At 54.1% G+C, this 25,188-nt stretch overlaps 1 protein-coding gene across 1 annotated transcript in view; it reads right to left on the reverse strand.

The window, feature by feature from the left end:
• The window catches only part of KSR1 (kinase suppressor of ras 1), a 167,157-nt gene that overhangs the window by 34,090 nt on the left and 107,879 nt on the right, over nucleotides 1–25,188 (reverse strand). Inside the window, exons 3-10 of the mRNA XM_075559618.1 lie at nucleotides 16,354–16,501; nucleotides 11,950–12,409; nucleotides 9,663–9,811; nucleotides 9,549–9,553; nucleotides 6,927–7,045; nucleotides 1,778–1,861; nucleotides 218–279; nucleotides 20–126 (exon numbers count right to left, since the gene is read on the reverse strand). Of these exons, the coding sequence (XP_075415733.1) occupies nucleotides 20–126; nucleotides 218–279; nucleotides 1,778–1,861; nucleotides 6,927–7,045; nucleotides 9,549–9,553; nucleotides 9,663–9,811; nucleotides 11,950–12,409; nucleotides 16,354–16,501 (1,134 nt within the window). The remainder of the gene's footprint in view (nucleotides 1–19; nucleotides 127–217; nucleotides 280–1,777; nucleotides 1,862–6,926; nucleotides 7,046–9,548; nucleotides 9,554–9,662; nucleotides 9,812–11,949; nucleotides 12,410–16,353; nucleotides 16,502–25,188) is intronic.

Raw genomic sequence — 25,188 nt, forward strand, 5'->3', positions numbered from 1 at the left:
GCACTCGGGCCAGCCATACCTTCTTTGTGAGTGCTTTGGGGAGCGTGCCAAAGTGGGGCTCGGCTGCTCGGTCCACCGGGTTGTTGATGTCTGAAGGGACGGACTCTGTCCTCCGGAGGCGGGGTGCTGCTGACAAGGGGCAGGGGCGAGCATCAGCAGGGAAGGGGCAAGCCGGGGAGCCTGCAGAGGCAGCGGGGAGGGCGGGCCGGAAACTCACGTGGCAGGAAGGATATCCGACAGGCCGGGGCTTCTTTTGTGCACTTGTTGTGACACTTCAACCTGGCAGGGGAGGCAGGGTCAGGCCCGCCAGGGCGGCCAGGCGCACCGCGCTGTCGATGCTCGCTCACAGCTGCCTCAGCGCCCACACCCCCCTCAGGCCACCTTAGAGCCAAAGTGGGCAGCGTTCCGGCGGCATTGCTGCGACCTCCGGGGGGGTTTCCCCGCTTGTGTGCCCTTAACGCCCCTCTGCCAAACCGTACAGGCACCAGTATACCCACTCCCACCGATCCCAGGCCCGGGCCTCCCTTTCTCTAGGCTAACGGGGGCCTCCACCTGCACGCAGAAGGCTGGGGGCAAGGCTGCGCTGAAGACAGACAGCCTTCCAAAGGAGCTCGAGCAGGGGGCTGTGGATCAGAGGGCTCGGTGCTGAGCCAGGGATTACGGGAGCTGGGTTTCCACTGCTCGGAGACTCAGCATCCACAGCCACCAAACAGGTGCCCATCACCCTCACGTGGCAGCATGAGAACCAGGGGTCCTCATGGACGCTCCACTTATAAAGGTATTACTTGAAAGAGAGGAGGCCCCCAGTTCAGCGGCCCAAGGAGCCGGCCCTTCAGTTGTCCTGGGCCAGAGAGTGACAGCATCTTCTCGTGGAGGGAAACGGAATGGGCCCAACTGACGGGCACGCCCTATCAGAACCCAAATGCCTTCACACACATGGGATCAGACTCTGAGGGAGGCCTCAACGGGCGGAGATGTCAAGAATCACCTGCCAGGTGAATAAGTGACAAAAGGGAGGGACAGAGCGTGCACCTTGCCCCTGGGCACACCACCATCCAGGGCCGAGGACTGGGAGGGGCACCCCGGGTTCAGCCTGCAGAGGTTCATCCTGTCTCCGCTCCACCCCTGCCATTCCCTCTCCCTGCCCTTAGTTCCTACTGGAAACCACACGGGTGGGAGGCAAGGGCACTGAATTATATAGACGTTCTTCTTCCCCTCTTGAAACTCAGTGCACTGACTCTCCAATGCTGCCTTGGCGCATCTCCCCTTCCCCGCCCTTGGGCCCGAGAAGAGGCAGGCCCTCCACAAAACGGACTGCCCCGGTGGCTGTAACCACAGGCTCAAACGAAAGAACACTTGTGAGGATAAGATGGGACCCGGAAGGGTTTCATTCTGTCATACACAGGGGTTGCTATGTGTTGAACCAACTTGACAGCACCTGATGACAACAGGCCTGGAAATTCCAGCTGAACATGCGAACTTCTTCAAGGTCCCAGCCAGACTGGACTTCTCTTCCCCCCTCTGTTTGGTCTGCCCAGAAAACTTCTATTCCTCCGTCAAAGCCCTCCCTTAAATGCCCCTTCTTGTGGGAGTGCCTCACTGGAGGCGTCCTTAATCTTCCCAGAGAGTGCCACGTAGGACCATCAACAGAGAGTATCAGGGAACTCATTTGAACTCGGACTTGACTTATAGCCAACAATGAAGTCACAGGACTGACCCCAAGGCTCGAGGGTGTCCCCTGCTGTGGGCACTCCCCTCCTTGCTCCTCGGCCCTCACCTGCAGTACTTGCACTTCACCCCGAACATCATGTTCTTCTGACACACGTGGCACACCTGGGACAGCCAGGACTTGGTGGAGAACCTGCAGGGAGTGGACACATGTCTGTTCACACTGGCTGCCGAAGCAGCCCTACACCACACCCAGGGAGATCAGGTGCCGCAGTCCCACCCCAGAACCCTCTTCTAGAGAGGGCAGGGACCCCCGGGGGCCACTGCATCCTCCCCGGGATCCGGTTTTCCACTACAAAGTCATCATTGTCAAAATCCCGCAGCTCATGTGCTCCCTGACACGTGCTCTCTGGGTGGGTAATCCGGCCATCAAAATTTCAGGTGTGCACAGACCAGTTGACCCGGCAACTTCGGGCTCAGGATTTCATCCAGGAGTCCGATCAAGTACAAGGTTACTCGATGCAGCATGTTGTGACAGTGAAGGACGGGGCACAACCTTAATGTCTAGCAGTAGATAACTGCCAACATAAGGTACAGTCGCTCCACACACCAGAACACGGTGCAGACAGAAAGTGAAACACAGATACAATGATCTCCAAACGACACTCTCACACTTGGGAACCATGGTCCGTGGACTCCTGGCCCACCCCAACATCAGTCTCCACAACCCCAAGACCAGAGGACCTAGACAGTGCCCCACAACCTCTATCAACCACTCCGAAAGGCATCGTGTTAGAAGGCCCCAAGTAAAGTGGGAAAAAAATGTGGAACAAAACTCAAAAACGTACAAAAGACCAGGTTCCCTAATGGGAGAGACTGGTGGAGCCCAAGACTCTAGCCTTCACTTGCCAGACCCGGAAATGAACTCACCTGTGTGTCTCAATTTTCAACCAAGTAATATATCTACAAGGGGAACAATAACCAGATTGAGGGACACACCCCTTAGAGCAATCCACCACTTGAGATCGAAAGGGCAGCCGTTCCCTTTGAAGGGCTCAGAAGGCTGGACTGGAAACAGGAAACATTGGAAGTGAGTAAATTATGTTACATCGCAGAGATTGCAACCAATGGCATGAAGCAAATGTGTATGAATCATCGAACAGAAAATCGATCTGTTCAATCAACCTTTATCTAATTCATAATAAAAGACTTTAAGAAATACAATTTATAAACAAAAAGAAATGTATACTATTAAGTGAAAAAAGTAAAAAAACCACACTCTCCAGAAAACGAAACCTATTGCTACCTTGTCAATTCTGACTCAAAATAACCCAACAGGGCAGAACAGAATGACCCTACAGAGTTTCTAAGGCTGTAATCTTTCTTTCTTTTCATGCTTAAGGCTACAGTTTAATAACTACCAAGCAGAATACATGAAGAGACAAAGGTCTTGGGGGGGGGGATCCCCGACACTGAGCTTTCTAAGAGAGATGTTACCCGTCGGGTGTTATCAGGTGTTCCTGTCACCCGATCCTCTGAGCCTTCGGGTCTCCGGTTGCTATCAGCGTCCCCGCATGGCCATGACCCAGGCCTCAGACTGTCACCCTGATGGAAGCAGATGGCTGTCACATCACACCCCCAACCGAGTGAGTGGCTGGTGGGTTCAGCGCGCCAACCTTTTGGTTGGCAGGCTCAGGGTTTCAGCACCCAGAGGAGTGTGTACATATTGACAAGCTGACGCTTGTGCATTTTGCTCTACGTGAATTTCGCAACCATTTAGAACAGCAAAAAATCAATTAAAATGCAACGTATAGAAGAGTATGTCATCTAAGTAGTGCTCATTTTTTTAAGGAGGAGGGGTAGGAATATACATAGGCCCTTGCTTGTATGCATCTCTGAGAGAAGCATACATACGAAAAAGCCCACTGTGGGGTGCTGGGGGGCAAGGGTTAGACTATTAACCACAAGGTTCGTGGTTCAAACCTACCAGCTGCTCCTTGGGAGAAAGAGAAGACTATCTGCCCCGTAAAGATCTACAGTCTATATAGGAACTAACTCATGGGAAAGTAACCCAAAGTCTATATAAGAACTCAAGGGAAGTGGGGGGGGGTCACCAGGGGGAGGATACAGGACACTGTGACCACCTGCTATAGGGGTTGGGGGCTGACCAGGGACAGAGAGGACAGGAAACGTCCCTCTACGGGTTCCCTTTACACTGCTCTCCAATTTTGAATTTGAGTGAATTATTAGTCCAAACAAAATAAGAGCAAACAACTGACTAGAAGGATAGGGGCTTAGTTGGGGGGGGGGGGAGGGTCTTCTCCAGGAAAAAAGCTCAGGGTCCATTTACATGAGGTGGGCCCGCCTCAGGGAAGAATCACCTTTTGGGAGCAATGAACTGTTTGGGGCAGAGTGGATCACGCTGACGACAGAGCAGCTTGCACTGGGCCCTCGAACGTCAGCTCACTTGCTTCTTACACACCCACCCCCGCCCCGCCTGCCCCCACCCAGGAATGAGGCAGGCCCAAGGGTCAGTAAGGGAGCCCTGGTGGCAGCGTGGGCTACGCATTGAACTGCTAGCCCCAAGGCCAGCAGTTCAAAGGCACCATATAGGTTCGGAGGGCAAAAGCGGAGGGTTCGTACCCCCACCTAGACCTCAGACACCCACTCGGGCAGCTCCACTCTGTCCTTAAGGGAGAGCGCTGTGAGTTGGAATCGCTCACCATGAGCTTCTGGGGATTTCATGTTGCTGGAGGGGAGGCAGTGTTCAGTAATAGGTGCTGAGAGCTGCACGCTGGTGGGATGCAGAGTTGCAACGGTCTTCAAGACAGGCACTGGCACAGCCGGGCCAGTGGGTCTGAGAGGCGAGAGAGCACGCGGGCTTCGAGATGGGTCTGAGAGACGGGAGAGCACGCAGGCTTCGAGGAGGCGGAGCTGGGTGACTCCTATCTCCCACTGGCTGCCTCCGAGCATCTGGGAATGGGCTGGCGCTCTCAACCACACGGGGATCTCACGGGGGTCAAATGGGTGCCAGGCCAACGTGCCGTGCGCCCGGGCCACAGAAGGGGTTCATAACCTTTTCATGCATCCACTCTCTGGGACCCAACCACGGTGGGAGCTGCTGGTGGCTCAGGCAAAGGGTGCCCACCATCCGAAGTGCAGTGAACAGGGAGACCCAGGGGTGTGCACACAGCACAGGTGTGCTCTCTCCCCTCCTCCTCCTTCCACCAGGGGAGAGGGGGCTGCTCAGAATGAGAGAGAAGACTTTCACTAGGAAACCCTGGACATGGGTCCACATGGGAGCCAGGTCTGGCCCTTGGAGGGGCAGGTGCAAGTGAGGAGGTGAGAAACAATCTCCTTACCAAAAAAGGCCACCAGACAGCGTCTTTCCTATGATTTCACCCACCATCCCCATCAGAACTTTAGCTGAACAGGGTCCTGGGGCATAGGCTTCAAAATCCAAGAGGGCGTGACAATGACCTCATCTTCTCAAGCCCAGGGCCGGAGGCAGAGTCGCTGGGCAACCAGAGAGGAGGGAGGACAGTCCTGCAGTTGGCTCTCACAGCCCAGAGGAAAGTCTCAGGCCCGGTGTGGTAGTTACATAATCTAGTGTCTATTGGGGACTTGAGAGGATTAAGAATGAAAGGGTGGAATCTGGCCTATCAAGATATAACCAATGAGGCTTCTGGGTGGGCATGGCCTTCTGAGAATTCTGGGAACTCCTGTATTTCCTCCTTGGAGGCGGAAGACACTTCTCTCGCTGCTCACTCCCTGGGAGACATTGAGCTGACAAGACATGGAACTACCTAGTGCCTGGAGCTGGAGAAGCCACATGGATCTACCCCGATGCAACCAGACCTCTGAAGCTGAAGAAGCCACGTAGAGACCCCTGCTGGCGCTGAGATGCTTACGCCGCCAATGGATCCAAAGACTTTCTACCCACTAGCCTGTGATCATCTTGCATGTGGCGTCATTACATGTGTTTTGTGAGTCTGAAGAGGACTTTATCGATTGGGATCCGACATATGGGGTAGTATCGGACGTATGAGCTTGGACTGGACTGGGTTGGGACGCTTTCTTAATGTATAATTACCCTTTATATGAAACTCGCTTATACACACGAGTGCCCATGGATTTATTTATCTAGTCTACCCAGACTCACACACCAGGGGATACCCGGGAGAGGCTGGTCCAGCTGCAGGCCGCAGGAAATCAGGTGTGAGAAACCAAAATGAAGTCGAGCCCCAGCCGATTCTGAATCCCTCCGGTAACACGGTCCCGGCGTGGTGAAGCTCAGGTTAGCCCTCCTGACATCCCTGGGCAGGAGCTACAGTGAATCCCGCTGGGGAGGGGGAAACTGAGGCCTGGACTTTCTCAGTTGTGCAGACCACACTCAACTGCATCAGTGCTGTCACGGTGATGGTGGGGCCTCTGGTCTCTACTTCCAGTGTCCTCCCATCCTAGCTGCCCCCCCCCCCACACACACACACAGGCAGCCCCAGCATCACAGAGGCTGCAAACCGAGGGCCCCGGACTCCAGCCACCTGGGGCTCCAGCATCGGCATGGGCAGCATGACTGAGGTGTCCCTTAGCCCCTCCAAACAAGGGGTGTCCTTTCCGGAGAGGGTCTGCACACAGCGGCAGTGCAGCTCCGAGGGCTGAGGGGGACAGCCCTGACAAGTGCTCCTCACGGCACGGACAACTTCCAACAGGGACAGCCTGAGTGCAGGCGTCCCAAGGCACCCACGACTGGCCACCCAGGGGAGTGAGAAACCCCCTCCCACCCCCCCGCCCAGAGCTGTTCCCAGACACAGCAGCCTCCCAAGGGTGAGGCCCAGACCTATATACAGTCCAGGTCTTGGGCCCACATCAGCCCTCCACGAACTTGTCTGAGCATCCGAATCACTCGAAGTTGGTAAAGACCCAGTTGCCCAGAACCGTGGAACAGGGGCTCTGGGCTGAGGCCTGGGGGTCTGTGGCTTCCTCATGACTCTGCGACCCCACTCAGCCAGCCTAGCACCGGTGTCCTGGGCTCAGGGAGAAGGTTTCCCTGCAGTCAGTGATACAGAGCCCTGCGGGTGGGGGAGGCGGTGCCCCAAGGGGCAGGGAATGTGCAGCACATCTACATGACCACTGGTGGCAACGCAAGGGCTCGAGGTGGGTACCAGTGTCCACAGAGGAGATGGACAGATAAGGAAAAGTGACTCAGGCTGACTGCCCAGCCCCGCCCCTGCCGCCCAGGCTGCAGCCAGCCCTACCTGTGCGTCACAGGGAGTCCGATGTCCCTTCGTACCATCTGTGGGGACCCGTGCGAGAGATCTGCAGGGAAACAGGCAGGCGGGGCAGGTGAGGGTGCCCTGCCCTGGGCGGCTTGTGCCTGTGGCCCTCAATGCCGCAGGCACAGACTGGGTGTGATGTGGTTCCCCATCGCACAGTAGAGAAATGTTCCCCTGCACCTACATCTGTCACCTCGGGGAGGGGACAAGCGAGGCCAAGGCACAGAGGCATCCCTGGCAAGCGTTCTCACCTTGGCAGACAGCTCAGGCCACCATCCCTGCTGGGACTCCGGCTTAGGAGAGAGGCCGGCTTAAGAGCAGCCGGAAGCCAGAGCACAGTGGAGGGCAGGCATCCCCACATGCCCCCACCTGCAGAGGGTGTACTTCTCTCACCTCCCCTTGGTTCAAGGGTGGAAGCTCCCTGACAGTGATGAGGAATCTTAGCCTTAGCTACAGAGCTCACCCAGACCCTTTCTGGCCCAAAGAGATGGGAGGCTGCCCCTCTGGGAACCACCATGGCCTGACAGTGGCAGGTAGGGTGAGGCCAGCCCTCTGAGTCCCTTGGTCTGAACCTTCGGGAGGCCTTGGGCACCCTGCCTTTCTGCTGGGAGAAGGGTGATGAGACACCCCCTCCTGCCTTCCTGGAGGGCGCCCTGGGCTCAACTGTAAGAGGAGGAGCCGGCAGCATTGTCAGCTGGCACTATAGGCTTGGCGGTGGAGGGCAGACAAGAAGCAGTCTCTCTGTCCACACTGGCAGCCGCCTGTCCCTGGGCACACGCACACACATGCACATGGGTGTGCACCAGCACTGCCTGTCTCTCCCACGCCAGCCTGTGGAGGGTCAGTCACCCTCTGAACTGGCTAACAGAATCCTCCCAACTTTTCCTTAGAAAGATGGTCTAGACCAGCGGTTCTCAACCTGGGGGTTACGACCCCTATGGGGGTCGAATGACCTTTTCAGAGGGGTCACTTAAGACCATATTTCTGATGGTCTTAGGAACGGAGACACCGTTCCTCTATCTGTATCCAGGTGGGCCCACCCACATGCAGATGTGCCCACATACAGGGTCATAACCACATGAGGAACTATATTAAAGGGTCACGACTTTAGGAAGGTTGAGAACCACTGGTCTAGACATTCATCCAAAGACACTTGTGACCCAGAGCATGGTGCCATTAGGACACAGTGCTGGCAAGGCACACAGCCGGTGCCCATTAAGTGCTGGCACCATGATGCCCACGCCCAAGGAGAAGGGTGCTCTGGGGTGCTGACTTCTCTCTCAGTAGAGGGAGTCTTGATCAGGACACCAGAGGTCCCTGTGCTCTCCTGATCTGGGAGCCCACAATCCCATCACCTGCCGCTTTTCTCTGGCACGTTTGCCACCGGCCGACTGGTCGCAGCTCACCCTGAGGTCCACCCAACCCAGTCAGCAGCCAAAGCAGTCAAAACATGTTGGCTGTCAGACCTGGAGGTCTGAGAGTGTCCAGCTATGGGAAAATGAGACTACACCCATCTATCTCTGCAGGCATGTGGTGATTGACTGGTAATGTCTGCCACAGGCATGGGGTTTGAGAAGTGCAGATATCAACTGCTCCTGATCTAGATGGAGCCTCATCCTCCTTCTCTTCTTAGCAAGACTGGAAAGCAGCCTCACTGCTGTGGTCCTTGCATTACTATGGCAACTGGGAAGATTAGTGGGCCAGGGCCCTCCCAGGGCTTGGAGATGCTAAATTCTCTTCCAGAAAGAAAATGCTTTGAAAATGACAGCAACACATGCACAAATGTGACTGATATAATTGATGTATATGGTGATAAGAGCTGTAAGAGCCCCCAATAAAATGATTTTTTTTCTAAAGAAAATTCTCTTCCAAGGCCCTGGGAGTTCCTGCCTGTGCCCTGCTGTCACCTCTTTCCATGCTGACTCCCTGGGTGTTTCTACAGCCAGCTCCACTCCAGCAGTCACTGGCTCCTGCTCCAGCCTCATCCCTGAGCCTCTCTCCTTAGCCAGCACGAGGTAAAACAAAAATCAACTGCTATTTTCCCAAGCAAGTGTGACCTTGCTGAATCTCTGCTCAGAGGATTAAAAGCAGAATCAAACGGTACGGTTGTTTCTCCCTCCCCACTCACTACAGAGAACCTCACATGTCGCCGTGTGCAAGATCTGCTTCCAAGGGGACACCTGCACCCTCCCAGGTCCTGGGCCAGGGTCCCCCTCAGGATTCTTTCAGAGCTGGCCGCATGCCTGCCTCCAGAAACACCCCTCCTGCAGACAGGCCTCCCGTGGGGGCAGAGGATCCAGAGAGAGCATTGCTGGCCCCTGCCCAGGCAGCCGAATGCTCCCTGGCACGGAAGTGTACGCAGGGTCCAACGTGAGCTTGTGTGTACTACCACACTCTGCCTCCCAAAGAGCAGGGCTGGCTGGGCTGAGGTGAGCCTCACTCTAAGGCCACCTGTCTATTTCCTGCAGCATGGGCCAGCACTTCTGCTTCTGAGCTCCCAAAGGCAGAGTGGACTAAGAGTGTCACCGGCATCCACCCTGATGGGGACGGCAGCACAGACACGAGTCCCGGGCAGCAGAGGGGGTGAAAACGAAGCACTCTTACCAAGCCTGTGGGAGACAGAAAGGAGACAGAGGGGTTACAGGTTGCCATGCAGGCCAGGGCATGAGAGCTACACTGCACTCTGCCCATTCACACATGAGCCCACCAAGGGCCCACCATCTCCCAGCATGGTAAACACAGTCCTGCCCATTTCACAGCTGGGAGGCTGAGGCTCAGAGAGGTCAAGGGAGTCTTCCCAGGCCACAAAGCCGGTGAACAAGGAATGGGGAGGGAAAATGTCCAGGTCCCGGCAGGAAAGGAGGAGCCTGCAGGAGAGGATGCAGCTGAGCTGAGGCGTGTACGTGTGTGCGCGTGTGCGCGCTTGTGTGTGTGTGTGTGTGTGTGTGTGTGTGTGTGTGTGATGCTGGGGGCAGAACTGTAAAGTGCAGCAGAAGGGTGGTCGTCAGGGTAGGCTGGGCCGAGTCATGTCCTGAGCAGTGTCTTTCTGGGGGTGGGGGCTGCCCCAGGGTGCTGGGGAAGAACAGGGCACTTTGCTTTGCCCCTCAGGGTGGGTGGGGGGCAGGGAGGGGGCCTGGGGGGTGATGGCAAGGCCAGTTCTGGTGTCTTTGCAGGGACTGGACTCAGACCCTCAGGGCCCAGGGCCGGTCAACTCTCCGCCCAGAGCAGGGGAAGCAGCCAGAAGCCTCAGAAGGTTCTCGGAGAAACCGAGACAGACACGTGGGTTCAGGCCTCACCGACAGGCACACCCGTTAGTCTTCACTGTGTTCTCGCCGGGAAGGGGAGGCTGGCAGCCCTCGGGGCAGGGGGTGGGGGGTGGCGGCGGCACACGGGCCCCAGCCAGAGGGCCTGGCCACAGGCCAGTCAGGGAGCCCAGAGTGGCCTTCCCCTCCAGATGCCACACTCAGAGCAAACAGTCCAGGGCCGGCCCATGAAGGGCTCAAAATGGTATCAAGGCCCAAGACAGACCAGGGCCCAGAGGAGCCTCCGAGAGAGGGGCCCCCAGGTCAGAGGAGAAGCCAGGGAAAGCCCCTTCCCATTCCCGCCCTCCCCAAGGGCCTATGTCCAATGAACAGCTGTGTGATACAGGAAAGCCAGTCGCCGAAGTATCCAGAAGTATCCATCGAGAGAGGCCTGCTCCGATCAACGATTAAGGGGCGGGAATCAAGGGGGAGAGGGAGGGGTCTGAGGCACAGATGCCTGAGGAGCTGAGCATCGGGGTTGCCTCCTGGAAAGGAAGGTGGCCGGCCAGAAAGAAACAAAACCCCCAAACAACCACAACAAAACCGGGGATGGGGAAGCAGACTTCTAACCGTGTGCTCTTAGAAAGACTAGCAGACCTGAACTACAAAGCACTGGTCTTTGATACCATGTGACGGCCGCCTATTGAAGACAGTTTTAAATAATAATAGACATATTTCAAACCAATCAACTAAAACAAGAAGGTATTTCATGATGGAGTGAGCAAGTATTCAGGGGCGGCCCGCGATGGCTCCCGGGGAAGCCAATCCTGTGGAGGCAGAGACCTGTCAGAGAGGAAGATGTAGCTTTCTCCTACTGGCAGAGACAGACACAAAAGCACTACAACACTCACTGCCAGAGCAGAAAGCTTGTGGAACCCACAGAAACACGGGGCCCCAGAGTCCCCACTCTCACAGGCGTCACCGGATCTGACCATCGTTAGCAGCGTTGGCCAAATATCCTAGCTCTCGCCTTCTCGGCACAGGGGAGACCTGTGCCCCTTGGCAATTCTGTGTGAGGGAGGGCAGAAGTGGAGAGTCAGGCTTCTGAGAGAGAACTTTCAACTCATGGCACAAAGCATGTGGAATTCTCTTTTCCTTCTGGGGCAGAGGGCAGCAACGTTCCCGGGAACACGGGCAGCTCTGTACCTCTGGGAGCTGAGAAAGCATGACCCACTAGGACAAAGTAACTATCTGTTGCCTTAAGACTGTTATTGTAGCAGAACTTAGCCCAGCCTGACTGATACATGGTATCATTTGGCTTCTGAGGATCATAAAAAAACCTTCCTAGGAGATAGAGAGAGAGAGAGAGAGAGAGAGAGAGAGAGAACGGACATGTGCATGTGTGTGCATGGGCATGGATAGGCCTGTGTATGCGTGGGAGTGTGTACGTGGGCGTGTGTGCAGGAATAAGTAAACGACCGTGTTATGAGTGTGAGTGAGCATGTGAGCCTGTGTGTGCGTACACGCATGCATCGGTATGGGCATGTGAGTGGACAGGCAGGGATCTAGGCGGCCTCAGCGCTCTCTGTCACACCAGCCTGGGGAGGGGGCTCAGATGAGGTGCCTCTCCCTGCACTCCGCCCACATCCGTATTGGCTCATTGAACCTGCCCTTCAGATGCCAAGTCGATATGACTGCTGTGTGTGGAAGACACACCTTTGGGTAGTGGGTGACCTCCACCCCTGCCGGGCAGGGACCCTCACCTCATCGGGGAGACCTCATCGATGCGATTCCCCAGCTGGGACTCGTGGGACTTGCTCCGGGTGAGTGTGGGGAAGCTGGGCAGCAGCTGGAAGACCTTGCGGCTGGGCGGGGGCGGGGTCCGTGGTGGCTTCAGCTTGGTGTGCCGGCGCAGCTGGGGTGTGGTCGGGGGCGTGATGAAGCTGTGCAGGGTGCGTGGGGTCAGCCGGCCGCTGGCGTGCAGGGGGATGCAGGTGTCCGAGAGGCCCTCACTGAGGCCAGGGGCTGGGGAGTCCGCGGTGGGCAGAGTTGACACGGAGATGGAGCGTGGGCCCTGGGCACCACTAGCCACTCGGCCCAGCTGGGAACTCCCTGAGGCCCAGGGCAGGCTGGCTGGTGAGAGCGTGTCTGGGGGTGGCCCAGAGCCACTTTCCCGCCGGACATCCATCGGGCTCCAGCCTGAATCTTCTCTGCGCTCCCCTCCTGTGGGCCAAGAAGTAGGGCCACAGCTGGTTGGTTGGGACTAGAAGGGACTGACAAATCCAGAGAGGTTAGGCACCTTGCCCACGCAGCAGTGTTCCTTAGGGGCCAGTGGCCATTACCTGGTCTAGAACGGCCTCTCACACATTACCTCCTATACCACGTATAGCTTACAAATATATATGCATATATATAGCTGAAAGGGCAGCGGTGACTGTCCCATTTAACAGAGGGGAAAGCGCGGGCCGGGAGGGAATGTCATATGCAGGGCTTTTCCGGGCAGGTCTCAGAGATGTACACAAGGAGCCCTCCCCAGCCCCTGGAAGTGGGTGACCCCGAAAGGGGAGCTGGTGCATGGGAAGGAAGAGAGGAGCCCCACTTCAAGAGAAAGGGGTTGCCAACTGCCTTGTGAAATGAGATCCTGCAAAAAAAAAAAAAAGAAATGAGATCCTGCTACCAAGCGTCACAGTCACGTCCTTCTGAGGAAGGAGCCTCGGAGGGACTGTCAACTGCAGAACTTCTCAGAGCCTCCTGATCTCCTCACCCCCGTGACCCTCCACCTGGCATTGACCTCAACCTCCGGCTCCACGGCAGGCTCCTCCTGCTGCAGGACGGGTGCTCAGCCTTAAAAAACAAAACAAAACCACCTAATGGAGATGACAGGTGCTAGATACTGTGTGCTGGAATAAAGTGATGTACAGGGGCTGAGGGACATAGAGGAGGGGAGCCAAAATTAGCCTGGGGTAAAGATAGGGGGCAGTCCGGAAAGGCTTCTCAGAGGAAGTGGTGTCTGAACTGAGTCTTATGTGATGGAGAGAGAGTGGAAAAGGCGTGTCAGGTAACGGGACTAGCCTTGGCAAGACAAGCTCACGCATGTAGAGTGCCACGTGTCCTAGGAACTCAGGACAAGGCAGGGCTCAGGAATGATGGGAGGCGGAGCTCAGGAAGGGTCGTGGCTGGCTCAGGGAGGACTGCAGATTTGACCGGAGAGACAGGGAGGTACGGTAGTGTTAGGTCAGGGAGAGAGGACCCCGCCCTACATCCTACTGATGTCCAAAGGGCTGGCCTGGGAAGGAGAGGCCCACTCTCTCTTCTCATGTTGATCAGTGAGGGGAGAGCACTGGGAGGGAAATTTTGACTCGGGGCAAGATGAACTTCACACGGTATTCCTTCTACTGGATGCTTCCCAGAATCTGCTTGGTTCTGTCTACCAGTTGTGCTGTCCTCCTCCCCAGGGTACAGGTGCGGCCACCACGAGCTGAGGCCAGCCAAACTGCCCAAGGCCAGACAGCAGAGTGGGTGGTAGAACAGGACTGGAGCCCCCTCTAGGCCGCCAGCACCCTGTATGCTGCCAGCACTTTGAATCAGTGACAACAGAGTCAGCTGGGAGGTAACAAGCTGTCCTCAGAGAAGGGCACACTGGGGCCTACAAAACCATCTCCAGGGCTGGTGGAGAAGGGCCAGCCTCAGCCTGCACAGCCTCTCCGTATCACCTGGGCCTGTGCTGCCTCTGCCCAACACCTTCTGAAGCCTTCCTTCACTGCACAATGACCTTGGATCTATACAGCAACCGGGCCGAACGAACCACCCCTGTTTCCACCACCTAAAGCTCCTGATTCTATACTGGCCTCTAGCTACTTCAAAGAGACCAGCCATGGAAAACCATGGAGTGAAGCTTTGCTCTGACACGGGTGGGGGTGCCACGATTTGAAGCCAACTCGGCAGCAACTGGTTTAGAGGAAGCCCTGAATACGTGAAAGACTGGCTTCCCTAGACCTATAAATAGAGTTGCATTTGGCCCAATCAAAACTGCCAAGGGCAAGTCTGCCCCCGCCAAAAATGAAAGGAGTCCAAATTCATCATATGGCCTGCTCAATCATCACTGCGTCGAACCAGCTCAAGGGTGGCAAATGGGTCGTGATTTGTAAGCCAGCACTAGTCAACTGGCAGGTATTCCTTCAGAATGATGCTGACATCACTGAGTAGATAAAGAGTTCATGAATTGATTACTGAGGTCTGCCACAGGCAAAGGTGGGGAATATCAGCAAGCATGAACTCTGATGCACCAGCCACTGACATAGAGACCTGCCCTTCACTGTTCTTAAAATCTGAGACCACAAGTAAAATGACTTCAACATTTTCTATCCTCTCACAGGTCTACTAGTTTAAAAACAAAAAAAACATTTAATATGCACTGAGTCGGAATCAACTCAATGCCTGTGAGTTTGTTTGTTTGTTTGTTTGTTTCACCCGGCCTAACTAGGACTTCTTACCCCTTTCTTTACCCATTCATTGACTCTTCACCACCTCCCTAGGAGAGGCACTTTGTGATCCCCGTTTCACAGATGAGAAAACTGAGGCACAAGGCTGGTTCCAGAGTCCATGCTCAGTACACCGAACAAGTCCTGTCGGGTGCCAGGGAGACTCACTGACTGAATGACCCCAGACATGGAGGTGATCACTTGTAGTCTGGACTAGGGCACCGTGGGGCTGCAGGAGTACCGCAACGTATAGCCGAGTGAGCACGATAGAATTGGGAGAAGCCCCTCAACCAGGGGCTCTTTGAGCACACAGGAGAAAGTGCATTCTCTGAGGGTGAAACCCAAGTTCAAACCCCAGCTCGGCCATGTGTGCCCAGGGTCTCTGGTGCTCAGGTGCTTTAGCTACGCACTGCTGCTTAAGGGGCTGCTGCATGCGCGTGTGTGCACGCATGCGCCTGTCTACGCACGCGCCTGTCTACGCACGCATGCGCCTGTCTACGCACGCACGCCAATGCCTGGAACACAGCATGCGCTTAATTAATCAATGTTCTCCCTACCTGGCAGGTAGCCAGGACCCGCAGTGCAGAAGCTGTCATCCGTCAAACAACTGCTCATCACCACTCACCAGCCGGCTCCTCCAGTCTTTGAAAGCCAGGCAGCACAGGGAGAGCTGACAAGGCACCCAGAGGTCCCCGCTTGAAGCCAAGCCCTTCTTGCCTTCCACAAGCTGGAGGCAACCCTACTACTGCGGAGGACTGAGGCTGGACTCTGGGCTCTGCCGCTGGCTGGCTTGGCCAAAGCTCTTCCGCTCTCTGGCCTCAGTCTCCTCCTCTGTAAAGTGGGATGAGGGCTCTGGCCACGCCTGGTTCGGACTGATCCCCCAGCCCCTGCCAGGAAGCCTCGCAGAGAGACTTGGTAAAGTGGGGGGAAACCAGTCCTCTCTGGGGGAGGGATGGGCTCCAGCTGACTAAACCTCAGAGCCTTCGTTAAGCCTCAGGCAGGCACAGATAAGCTGGGTGGCTCAGATACCTAAAAGCCAGGGCCAATTCTATTCACTAGGTTCGTTTTAATGCCTTTTTCTGTGCGGCAGGCAGGGAATTTGAAGCCATTTCTGAGGCAAGATTTAGAAAGCCTGCAAGCAATTCCCAAGGCACTCCGCCTCATGCCAGGATTATGCATTTGGCCGGGGACTGTCACACACATAAACCTGGCTGAAAGACAGCAACAATTTCTAATCAGGGTTGGCTCAGGCTAAGCCGCAATCAGCGCTGCTTTCTGAACATACAGCCCAGCCAGCTACGGGGCAGGGGCTGTGGGGAGAAAGCTGGGGTGGGCCCAGGGTTTGGAATTCGAGAAGCTGGTGGAAACGCAGCAGAACCCAGCCCAACATATGGACTCCACTACGGGTCCGCCCAGCAGCCTGGCCTGGAATTCCTAGCCCCAGCTCAGGAATGCTGCCCTGGGTTTGTACTGCCAGACCAGATGGTGCCCAGATCCTGAGGACCCTCATAGGCCAGCTCCATCACCCTCCTTCTGAATGTCTCCTCTGGCCTTCCTCAGCTGCCCCAGAAGCTGCCCACACTCACCCCATCTCATGGGCTTCTCCTCAGCAGAGACCCAGCACCCAGGGAAGCAGGCCAAGCCTGGGGGAACGGAGTGGAGGGGGCCTGGCCTGGCCCTACCTACCCAGGCCTGTCACCTTCCGCAGACAGGTGAGAGCTTGCTGCAGGCGGCCACATTCCTCGCTGCTGGCCCCGCAGCGCCTCAGCATCTCCTTCACCTTGGCCTCGTCCATGTCCAGCAGGGCGTCCAGCGTGAGCTCGCTGGGGATCTCCTGAGGAAGCACAGAAGGAGAGGCAGGGAGACCGTGAGTGGGCAGGCAGGCTGGCTGGCTAGCCCCTCAGCCTGCCGGGCCTCTCTGCTGAGTGGCGGGGCCAGCTGCTGGCAGCGCTGGCCTCCTCCAGCCGACCAGACCCGACCGACCGGGAGCCCCCGCTTGTGAAGAGGACAGGCAGGGAGCTCTGGCCCCACCCTGGCCCTCCCTGAGACAGCAGCTGAAGCATGGGCGCCAGGACCTAGGGGCTGGGGGTTGGGAAGGAGGGAAACAGGCCAGGTTTGGGAAGGGCGTGCTGAGCCTTTGTTCCCTCTGCATGGAAGTTCTTTTGAGTAAGACAAGTACTTCTGAGCAGCGTGCCCCGTGGCAGTTTCCCGGTGCCCGAATCACAGCACAGAGACTTCAAATAAATGAACCTTCACCAAGCACCATGTGGGTGCTTATCACCTCACCTGATTTCATCCTGTCAAAACCTCTCACTGGGCTCACATGCTGGCACCAGAGCGTGGCTGGGGAGGTAAAGTGACCTGTGCGGGCACCGTGGGAAAGGGGAGAGGTGTGGTGGGCATGGTCTCATGGCCCCGTGCCGCTGTCCCTGTGACTGCCACAGGGGCGGCAGAGTAAAACGGCCGGGGCAGGCCCAAGCTGACCGAAGGCGTGCGTTTATTTTTGTAATTGTTTTATTGGGGGCTTGTACAACTCATATCACAATCCATGCATATATCCATTGTGCCCAGCACATTTGTACATTTGTTGCCATCATTTTCCAAATATTTCCTTTCTACTTGAGCCCCTGGTATCAGCTCATTTCCCCCTCCCCTCCCCTATTTTCCCTCCCTCATGAACTACTGGTAATTTATAAATTACTTTTTCCATGTCTTACACTGTCCAATATCTCCCTTCACCCACTTTTCTGTTGTACGTCCCCCAGAGAAGGTGTTATATGTAGATCTTTGTGATCTGTTCCCCTTTCTCCCCACCCCCCTTCCCCTTCTCCTCCTGATATCTCTACTCTCATTATTGGTCCTGAGGAGTTTATCTGTCCTGAATTCCCTGTGTTTCCAGCTCTTATCTGTACCAGTGTACATGCTCTGGTCTAGCCGGATTTATAAGGTAGAATTGGAGTCATGATAGTGGGGGCAGGGGGAGGAAGCATTAAAGAACTAGAGAAAAGTTGTATGTTTCATCGTTGCTACACTGCACCCTAACTGGCTCATCTCCTACCCTGGACCCTTGTGTAAGTGGATGTCCAGTTGCCTACAGATGAGCTTTGGGTCTCCACTCCGTACTCCCCCTCATTCACAATGATATGATTTTTTTGTTCTTTGATACCTGATCCTATCGACACCTCATGATCACACAGGCTAGTGTGCTTCTGCCATGTGGGCTTTGTTTACCTTCAAAGCCTTTAAGGCCCCAGACGCTCTATCTTTTGATAGCTGGACACCATCAGCTTTCTTCACCACATTTGCTTATGCACCAGCTTTTTCTTCGGCGATTGTGTCAGGAAGGTGAGCATCATGGAATTCCAGTTTAATAGAACAAATTGTTCTTGCATTGAGGGAGTACTTGAGTAGAGGCCCAATGTCCATCTGTTACCTTAATACTAAACCTATATATATATGCACATAGATCTATTTCCCCATCCTCATATATAAATATATTTACATATGTAAGTGCTTCAAAGCAGACCGGTTTCTCTGGGTGCCAGTGGAGATGGCAGAGTCCTGTGCTATTGCTAACTTTGAAGGTGGAGGGGTCACAGGAACAGGAATGTGAGTGGCCGCAGGAGAGTAAGCAGCAAGGAAATGGGCTCTGAGACATGGGGTCACAAGCCCCTTCCCCCTAAAGCACCCCAACTCAGTACCATTGAGTGGAAGCCGACCCTTTAGGACAGGGTGGAACTTCCTCTGTGGGTTTCCGAGACTGTAACTTTACAAGAGTAGAAAGCCTCGTCTTTCTTCCACGTAGCAGCTGGTGGTTTTGAACTGTGGACATTGCAGATCCCATGCCACCATGTAACCACTGTGCAACCAGCACTTCTGTAGAGCGACAGGGAGTGGCTTCCGCCATCAGCCTGAACAGCTGTGGGCAGGGACGCTCCTGCACAGCTTGCAGGGAAGAGTCCTGCAATACTGAGTTCACTCTTCCGTGACCCACTCACCATCCCTCATCACGACCCTGTATGGCAGAGTGGAACTCTTCCCAGGAGCAGAAAGCCTCAACTTTCTCCTGTGGAGCAGCTGGTAATTTCAAACTACCAACCTTGTGGTGAGCAGCCCAACACATAGCCCGGTATAGTATGATGCCAGGGCTCTTGGGAGCGGCAAAATAGAGAACTAGCCTAGATACTTGCCCATCCCCCATTGCCACTGAGTGGATTCCACCTCCTATCGGCCCTATAGGGGCAGAGTAGAACTGACTCTTGGGGATCCCAAGGCTATAAACCTTTAAGGAAGCAGCCAGCCTCGTCTTTCTCCTGTGGAGCAGTTGGTGGCTTTGAAAGCCCATCCTTGTGGTCAGCAGTCCAATACTTAATCCACAACCCCACTCCAGAGCGTTCCTGCTCCTCCCAGGTGAGTGCTATTTTAACCTTTTAAGTTTGGGCAATTTGTCTGGCGGCAATAGAGATCCTGCAAAGAGTGAATATTCGAATCAAGGCCAGACTGGGCTCACACCACAGGCTCCTTCCTCCCAACAAGGCAGGACCCCGAGCCAGGTGTGGCCCCCAGCCTGGCACAAGAGGGACATGCCCCTGGCCTTGGGCGGCTTGCCTTCAGGCCCGGGTGGCTGACATAAAAAACAAGCCACTACACTGCAGTGAGAGGAAAGTCTGTGAGCTGCGGCTGGTGGTGAAACCAGCCTGGTTTTGCTCTCCTCAGCCCCTCCCTGCTTTCCTCTAAACTGGCCGCACTTTCTGTTGACAGAGGCAGGCAGGCATCTCACATCAAATGATTCACACAAAGCCCAGAGTTTTTTGAGAATCTAAGTTGATTTTCAATTCAATGGTTTTATAAAGTTGTGTCTCATTTCTTTTGAAAAAGATAATTATGTTGTCAGTCAATTCGGGCTGCTGTGCCTCTTTGTCGAATCAGACATCAAAACTGAACGTGATGAGGTTGCTGGCTGGGAGGGGGCTTTGCAGTGGAGCCTCCGAGGCTGGAGTGGAGGCCTGGCCCTGGCAGCCCTGGAGTCACCGCACTGGCTGGACAGTGGTGTTGATGGTGGTGGACGTGGTGGTGGTGTGGTGGGGCGGGTTGTACAGAGGCTGGGGAGGTGATTGGATGCCGATCTTTTTGCCCACACATTCCTCAGTCTCGCGGGTAGTGCGCAAGAATCTCCTCACTGTGTAGAAATAAAAGCATGGAGAAGCTCCTCGTTGGTTGGGCCCACGGACTTCCCTGTCGTCAGAATCTCTTCCAGATGATGAAACACAGGGAGCTGCTGATAAGCACAGCAGAAGAGAGAAGGGGGTGGGCTAGACCCTGGCCCCACAGCCCTTTCATGCCATTTCACGCTGCTTCCTTGATTTCCCTCAGCGACTCGTTTGTGGAGCTGAGGTTTTGACAGCTCTTCGCCTGCTTACTACAAGCAACTTGGCCACGTTGACAGTGAGAACAAGAACACACAGCACAACACACAGAGCAATCCAGCGCCCCCCCCCCCGCCCCCCTCTCTCTCTCACACACACACTCCTGTATACTAAGTCCCTGGGTTATTGTGTGACCACAGACAACTGGGTCTTAAAGAACAGACTGCTGCCAAGCTAGTGTTGGTTCTTTGTCTGGTGCACGCACTGGCTCATAATATTGAATGTGAGCTACTTTGAGCCCCTCCTGCAAACAACGCCTGGCCTCGGAGGCTCGTCCGCCTGAAGCAGGGACGCCGGCTGCCTTCTTACCGGGGAGCAGGCTGCTGGCAAGCCTGGGCTGGCCATGCCACTTTTTAGTCCGCTCCCGGAAAGAGTTAACGTCTCAGACGGCTGCCCACAGGGCAGCGCTACCCTGTCCTCCTACAGGGTCGCCATGGGCCAGCATCGACTCCATGACAGCGAGTATGGTGCAGCCCTCGAAACCACACCTCCAAATAAATCCGCCATCTGAAGCAGAGGCTGGTGATGCACCGAGAAAAGGACAAATGATGGTGAGTGGAAATGGTAAAGCCGTCGGGGAGGGTTAAACACAGTCAGTCCCTGGAAATGCACTGGGCGACAGTCAGTCGACAACTGGATCAATTTTCAAGGATCAGGTGATGATAATGGAGACCATGAGAGGTTCGCTCCTGACAGGAGTTACAATCACTAAGCAGCCTGGTGATTTAATCACGAAAACAGAACTACAATTGGTTACATGATCGAAATCAGTGCAGTGTGCCTACCAACCTCACTTTACGGCATGGAAAGGCTAGGAGACTTGTCCAGGATGCAAAGGCTGCACACGAAGCAAGTGAAGGTGATCGTGATGAGGGATTTGTTGCAAGTCAGCAACTGATTCAATTGTTTCAAAGTGAGGGTACATTCACATAAGATTAAAGTGCCTCAGATGCCAATCGACGCCATAGCAGATTGTCCAGAAATGTTCGGGGGGGGGGGTATTGAGAAGGGAAGTTATTTGCCAGATGAAACAGATTAGCTTATTTGTGGGGAAGAAAATGCTGGAAAGGGCATAAATTCCCAAAGAGGGGAAAATACAGCAGGGCATAAGGCATCAAAGAGCAAGCCGACATGACTGCTTAGAGATGAGGCATCTGGATTCCAAGGTGAAGCCTTCACTGACAGCACGCCTTCCTGTTAGATGGCCGGCACATGCCGAGGTTTGGGTTTCTTTGCCAAACTCTTATGTTGGCTTCCGGCCAACCCCAAAGCAGCTAAAGACAAACAAAACACAGATCCAGGAATGGGTTATGGGCTTGCACTAAATTCTAATTCCAATTTAACAACAATTAGTTCTTACATCACAGCCCTGCTTGATACTTGTGCTCAGGACGGGAACACAGAAGATACGGGTGCTATAGCAAAATGTGGTGAGGAAATTAGATGGTGCCCGGCTATCAGATAGAATAGTGTCTAGAGTCTTAAAGGCTTGTCTCCAAACAAGCAGCCATCTAAGTGATGGCCACAAAGTCCACATGGAAGGATGGTAAAACATATCATCTGACGTTGAAAGAGAGGTTAGTATCAGAGCCTAAATTGTGAGAACCCAGTTTGCAGAAGGCTATGATGGCAGGAGCCCAAGATACATTTGTGGAATGACATAGCAAGTAAGCCTCCAGAGATCTCCCTATATCCATAATTGTGAAACGACATAGGAAGTAAGCCTCCAGCGATCTCCCTATATCCATAATTGAGGGAAGGGTGGAACTTGGTTATTAAGAAAATCAAAGGGATAAACCTGACTTGAGCAGTTAAAACTTTGTCAGTTGATCCCCTCTCTGACGCACGCTGGACGTGATCTGGTTTACACCATTTTCTGTATTTTTGTGTTTGTTTGTTTGTTCCTATTAGAGTTTAGCTCAGAGGTATTAGATCATTGGGAGGTCGCCCTCTTGAAGTTGTGTTATATGTTTTTCTGTTTTTCGGTCTAAGAAGCCCAGATTTGATGAACCTTACAGGGATAGCAAGTAGAATAAGGTGGGTTTGCTTTTTTGGCAGGGGTGTTACAGTGGTGGTGGTGGGAGAGGGGGTAAAAGGGAGAGGATGCCAAGGAGTAAAGAAAGGGAAAAAAGGTTTGGAAACTGCTTGTGGTTGCAATTGTACAATACTGCTTGATGTGATTGATCTATGGAATGATATATGTATGAACTCTCAGTTAATAATAATTTTTAATGACCTAAATGTAATCCCCAGAACTAAGAAGATTATCAATGAGAAAATTGGGACACATTTAAGGGCCTAACACATGGGCATAAACCAATCATAATGAAAATTACATACTCAAAGTAAAAATAGATGACCAGGCCTTCTGAAAAAATAGGACACTTATGTACATCAAAGACCTCATCAAAAGAGTACAAAGAAACCCCACAAACGGAGGAGGGGAAAACTGATCATCTTTAGGGATTAATCCCTAAAATCTGTAAAAGCTCTATAAGACGGATAACCCAGTTTAAAAACAGGCAGAGTACATGACCAGAGAGTTCACCAAAGACGCCATCCATGAGCAGTCCAGGCATGCCCATGTTTGAATGCCCACAGGTGGGACACACAGTGGAGGACTACCTGCGCTAAAGACTGACAGTGCAGCTGCAAGCACCTGGCGGGTTTGGGAGGCATTATGCTGAGTGCCGTCGGCCAATCACAGAGGGGCTTAGTGCAGGACAGCTCAGTTATAAAGGGAAACGCAAAGTCAAAGCAAAGGGTTTCACATGGAAAGAAACAGACACGGATGGCGGGGAGGGTGGAGAAAGGAGAACCAACAGGCTCAAGGGGACACAGGCGTTAACGTGGGCGAAGGCAAGACAAGCTCCGACAAGAGGAAGCGGAGAGAACCCAAAGGTGGGTGTGGACTGGACCAGCTATTAAGAGTTTGATACGTTATTTACATTGTTCGAGACAAAAACGATGATCTGAAATGCAAATCCCCACCTAATTCATGATCCAAAGGGAGGGCGGGTGTTTCACAGGGGGCATCGATCACTGCATCCTACTTGTTGGGTATAATCACTGGGTCATGCTTTCCATTCAATGTCTCCACTCAGGGCAATTTAGCACCTGTTGCCGCTGTTAAGGTGTCATGGCGTTTTCAGCTTACAGGGAGAATGTTGGCAAGGCCATTGTACTGAGGCGCAGAGAGATGAGTACCACAGTCCGGTAAGTGACACAGCTTCCTACATGGCTGGGGACCAGAGGTTGAGCCCAGATGGGCCAGACTCCAAAGCTCTTTCAGTCAGTCTATGCAAGTCACAGTCACTAAGGCAAAGCTTTGGAATTCGGCAGAATTCTTTTGGAGATTTTTTTTAATGGAGTAAATGTCTATGTACTGAGAGAACTACACCATCAAGTAGGGTATTTTTGGTCATTAAGCAAATGCTGCAACCCCCAATACAATTTTAAAATGGAATATATCCAATTCCACTCTTTTAGCTCGAAATTAGCTAGAAGTTAGGGTTTGGGGGCTCCGGCCAGTCACAATTCTCCCATTTCCTTCATACCTCCATGTAAGGATCCAGTCTAAACCAGAAGTCATGTGCCAGGAAGGCCAATTCGGAGACCTGAGAGGAGGGGCACGGGGCCAACTCAGGACCCTACTCTCCAACTTCACACCCACAGTCCAAGCCGCCCGGCCTCTCCCAGGGCACAGAATGTAACACATGGCTTCCTCTGGCATCAACTCCATTGGGGTGTGGGGATTCAATGACATGACAGCATAAGAATGTTTTTACCTCCCCCAGAAGCACCAAAGATCATTAGTTTGAGGGGGACTGCTTCACTTCCCCTGTTGCCCCATTCTGTATCAAAGCTGCCACCCATGAAGCTAGGCACCAGCCAGCAGGGCAGCCTGTGGTGCACCGGCCAGGCCCAGGCCTTGCGCAGAACTGAGAACAAAGAGAACCAGCCGTTTCCAGGAGACGCAAGGACAGACATACTTCCCTGGCCCCTTTGCTGGGCCACAGGAACCCCTTACTCCATGAGGACAGGGAAGGCTCTGGAAGGAGGTCCCAAACATCTGGCTTTTCAAGAATTAAAACCCTTATCTCAAAATGGCCAATTCTTACATGATAGAGATGAATTCGAATCTGCGTAGGCCAGAGAAATCATGCCCCACCGGAGACGAGGCGTTCCCTAGGCTCCCAGGGTGAAGACCTTGGGTGAAGAATTGACGGCCGATCAGTGACAGCTAAAGCTGGAGCTCTGTAAGCATCTGGGGAGGCAGGGGGCCTGCAGCCAGTACACTGGGCAGCACGTCAGGGAGGCCAGGCTGCCCAGGGTGGCATCACCTTGGCTTTGGGGTTCCCACCTCCAAAAAAAGTGCCTTGCTCTTCTGACTCTTGGGTCCGGCTGCAGGGCCTGCAGTTAAGCTCATCAACCTGAACCAGGAGAACTGGGATAAAGAAAAGCACCCCCCGACTCTAGCCTGATCCCTCGGCCCGACAGCAAGCAGGCAGGAGGCCTCGTGGCGGCCCTGAGGGTGACCCTGAGAATTCCCAGTATCATCAGTCCGCCAAGTCATGTCCCAAAGCCACGTGTGTGCCCCCAAACTCTCACACAAATGTGACTCAACCACCTAAGATGGAGGGCACCTGCAGACAAGACTGAGTTAGGAAGCTATTTCAAACCAGCCTGATTCCCTTACAACTTTTCCTATTACAATAATCCCTGAATCCAAAGCAAATTAGGGAATCGGGCTTACCACCTGCTGAAAGTGAAATCATAAACCTGCCAACGCCCTGGGGGGGGGGGGGAGCCTGCCTACTCTGAAACTCGCCCATGACTGGGGAAGGTCATGGGAGGGTACCCCCAACTTCTGGGAGCCAAAGAAGAAAAGTCCTTGCCCCTCCGCCACCGCCCTACCCCTCCCCTGTAGCTCAGGGTGAGAGGTCAAGATCGGGAGTCTCTAAGAGGATTGGATACTCTTTCTTAAAGAAGAAAATGCGACACTAGGATACAGGAAAAGGAGAAATGGGTGCCCCAGCCGCACGTGGCCTGTCTCCAAGGAACTCCGAGTTAGCCCGTGAGCCATGTGATGGGT

Source organism: Tenrec ecaudatus, chromosome 10 (assembly GCF_050624435.1).
Source record: "Tenrec ecaudatus isolate mTenEca1 chromosome 10, mTenEca1.hap1, whole genome shotgun sequence".
Taxonomy (NCBI): Eukaryota; Metazoa; Chordata; class Mammalia; order Afrosoricida; family Tenrecidae; genus Tenrec; species Tenrec ecaudatus.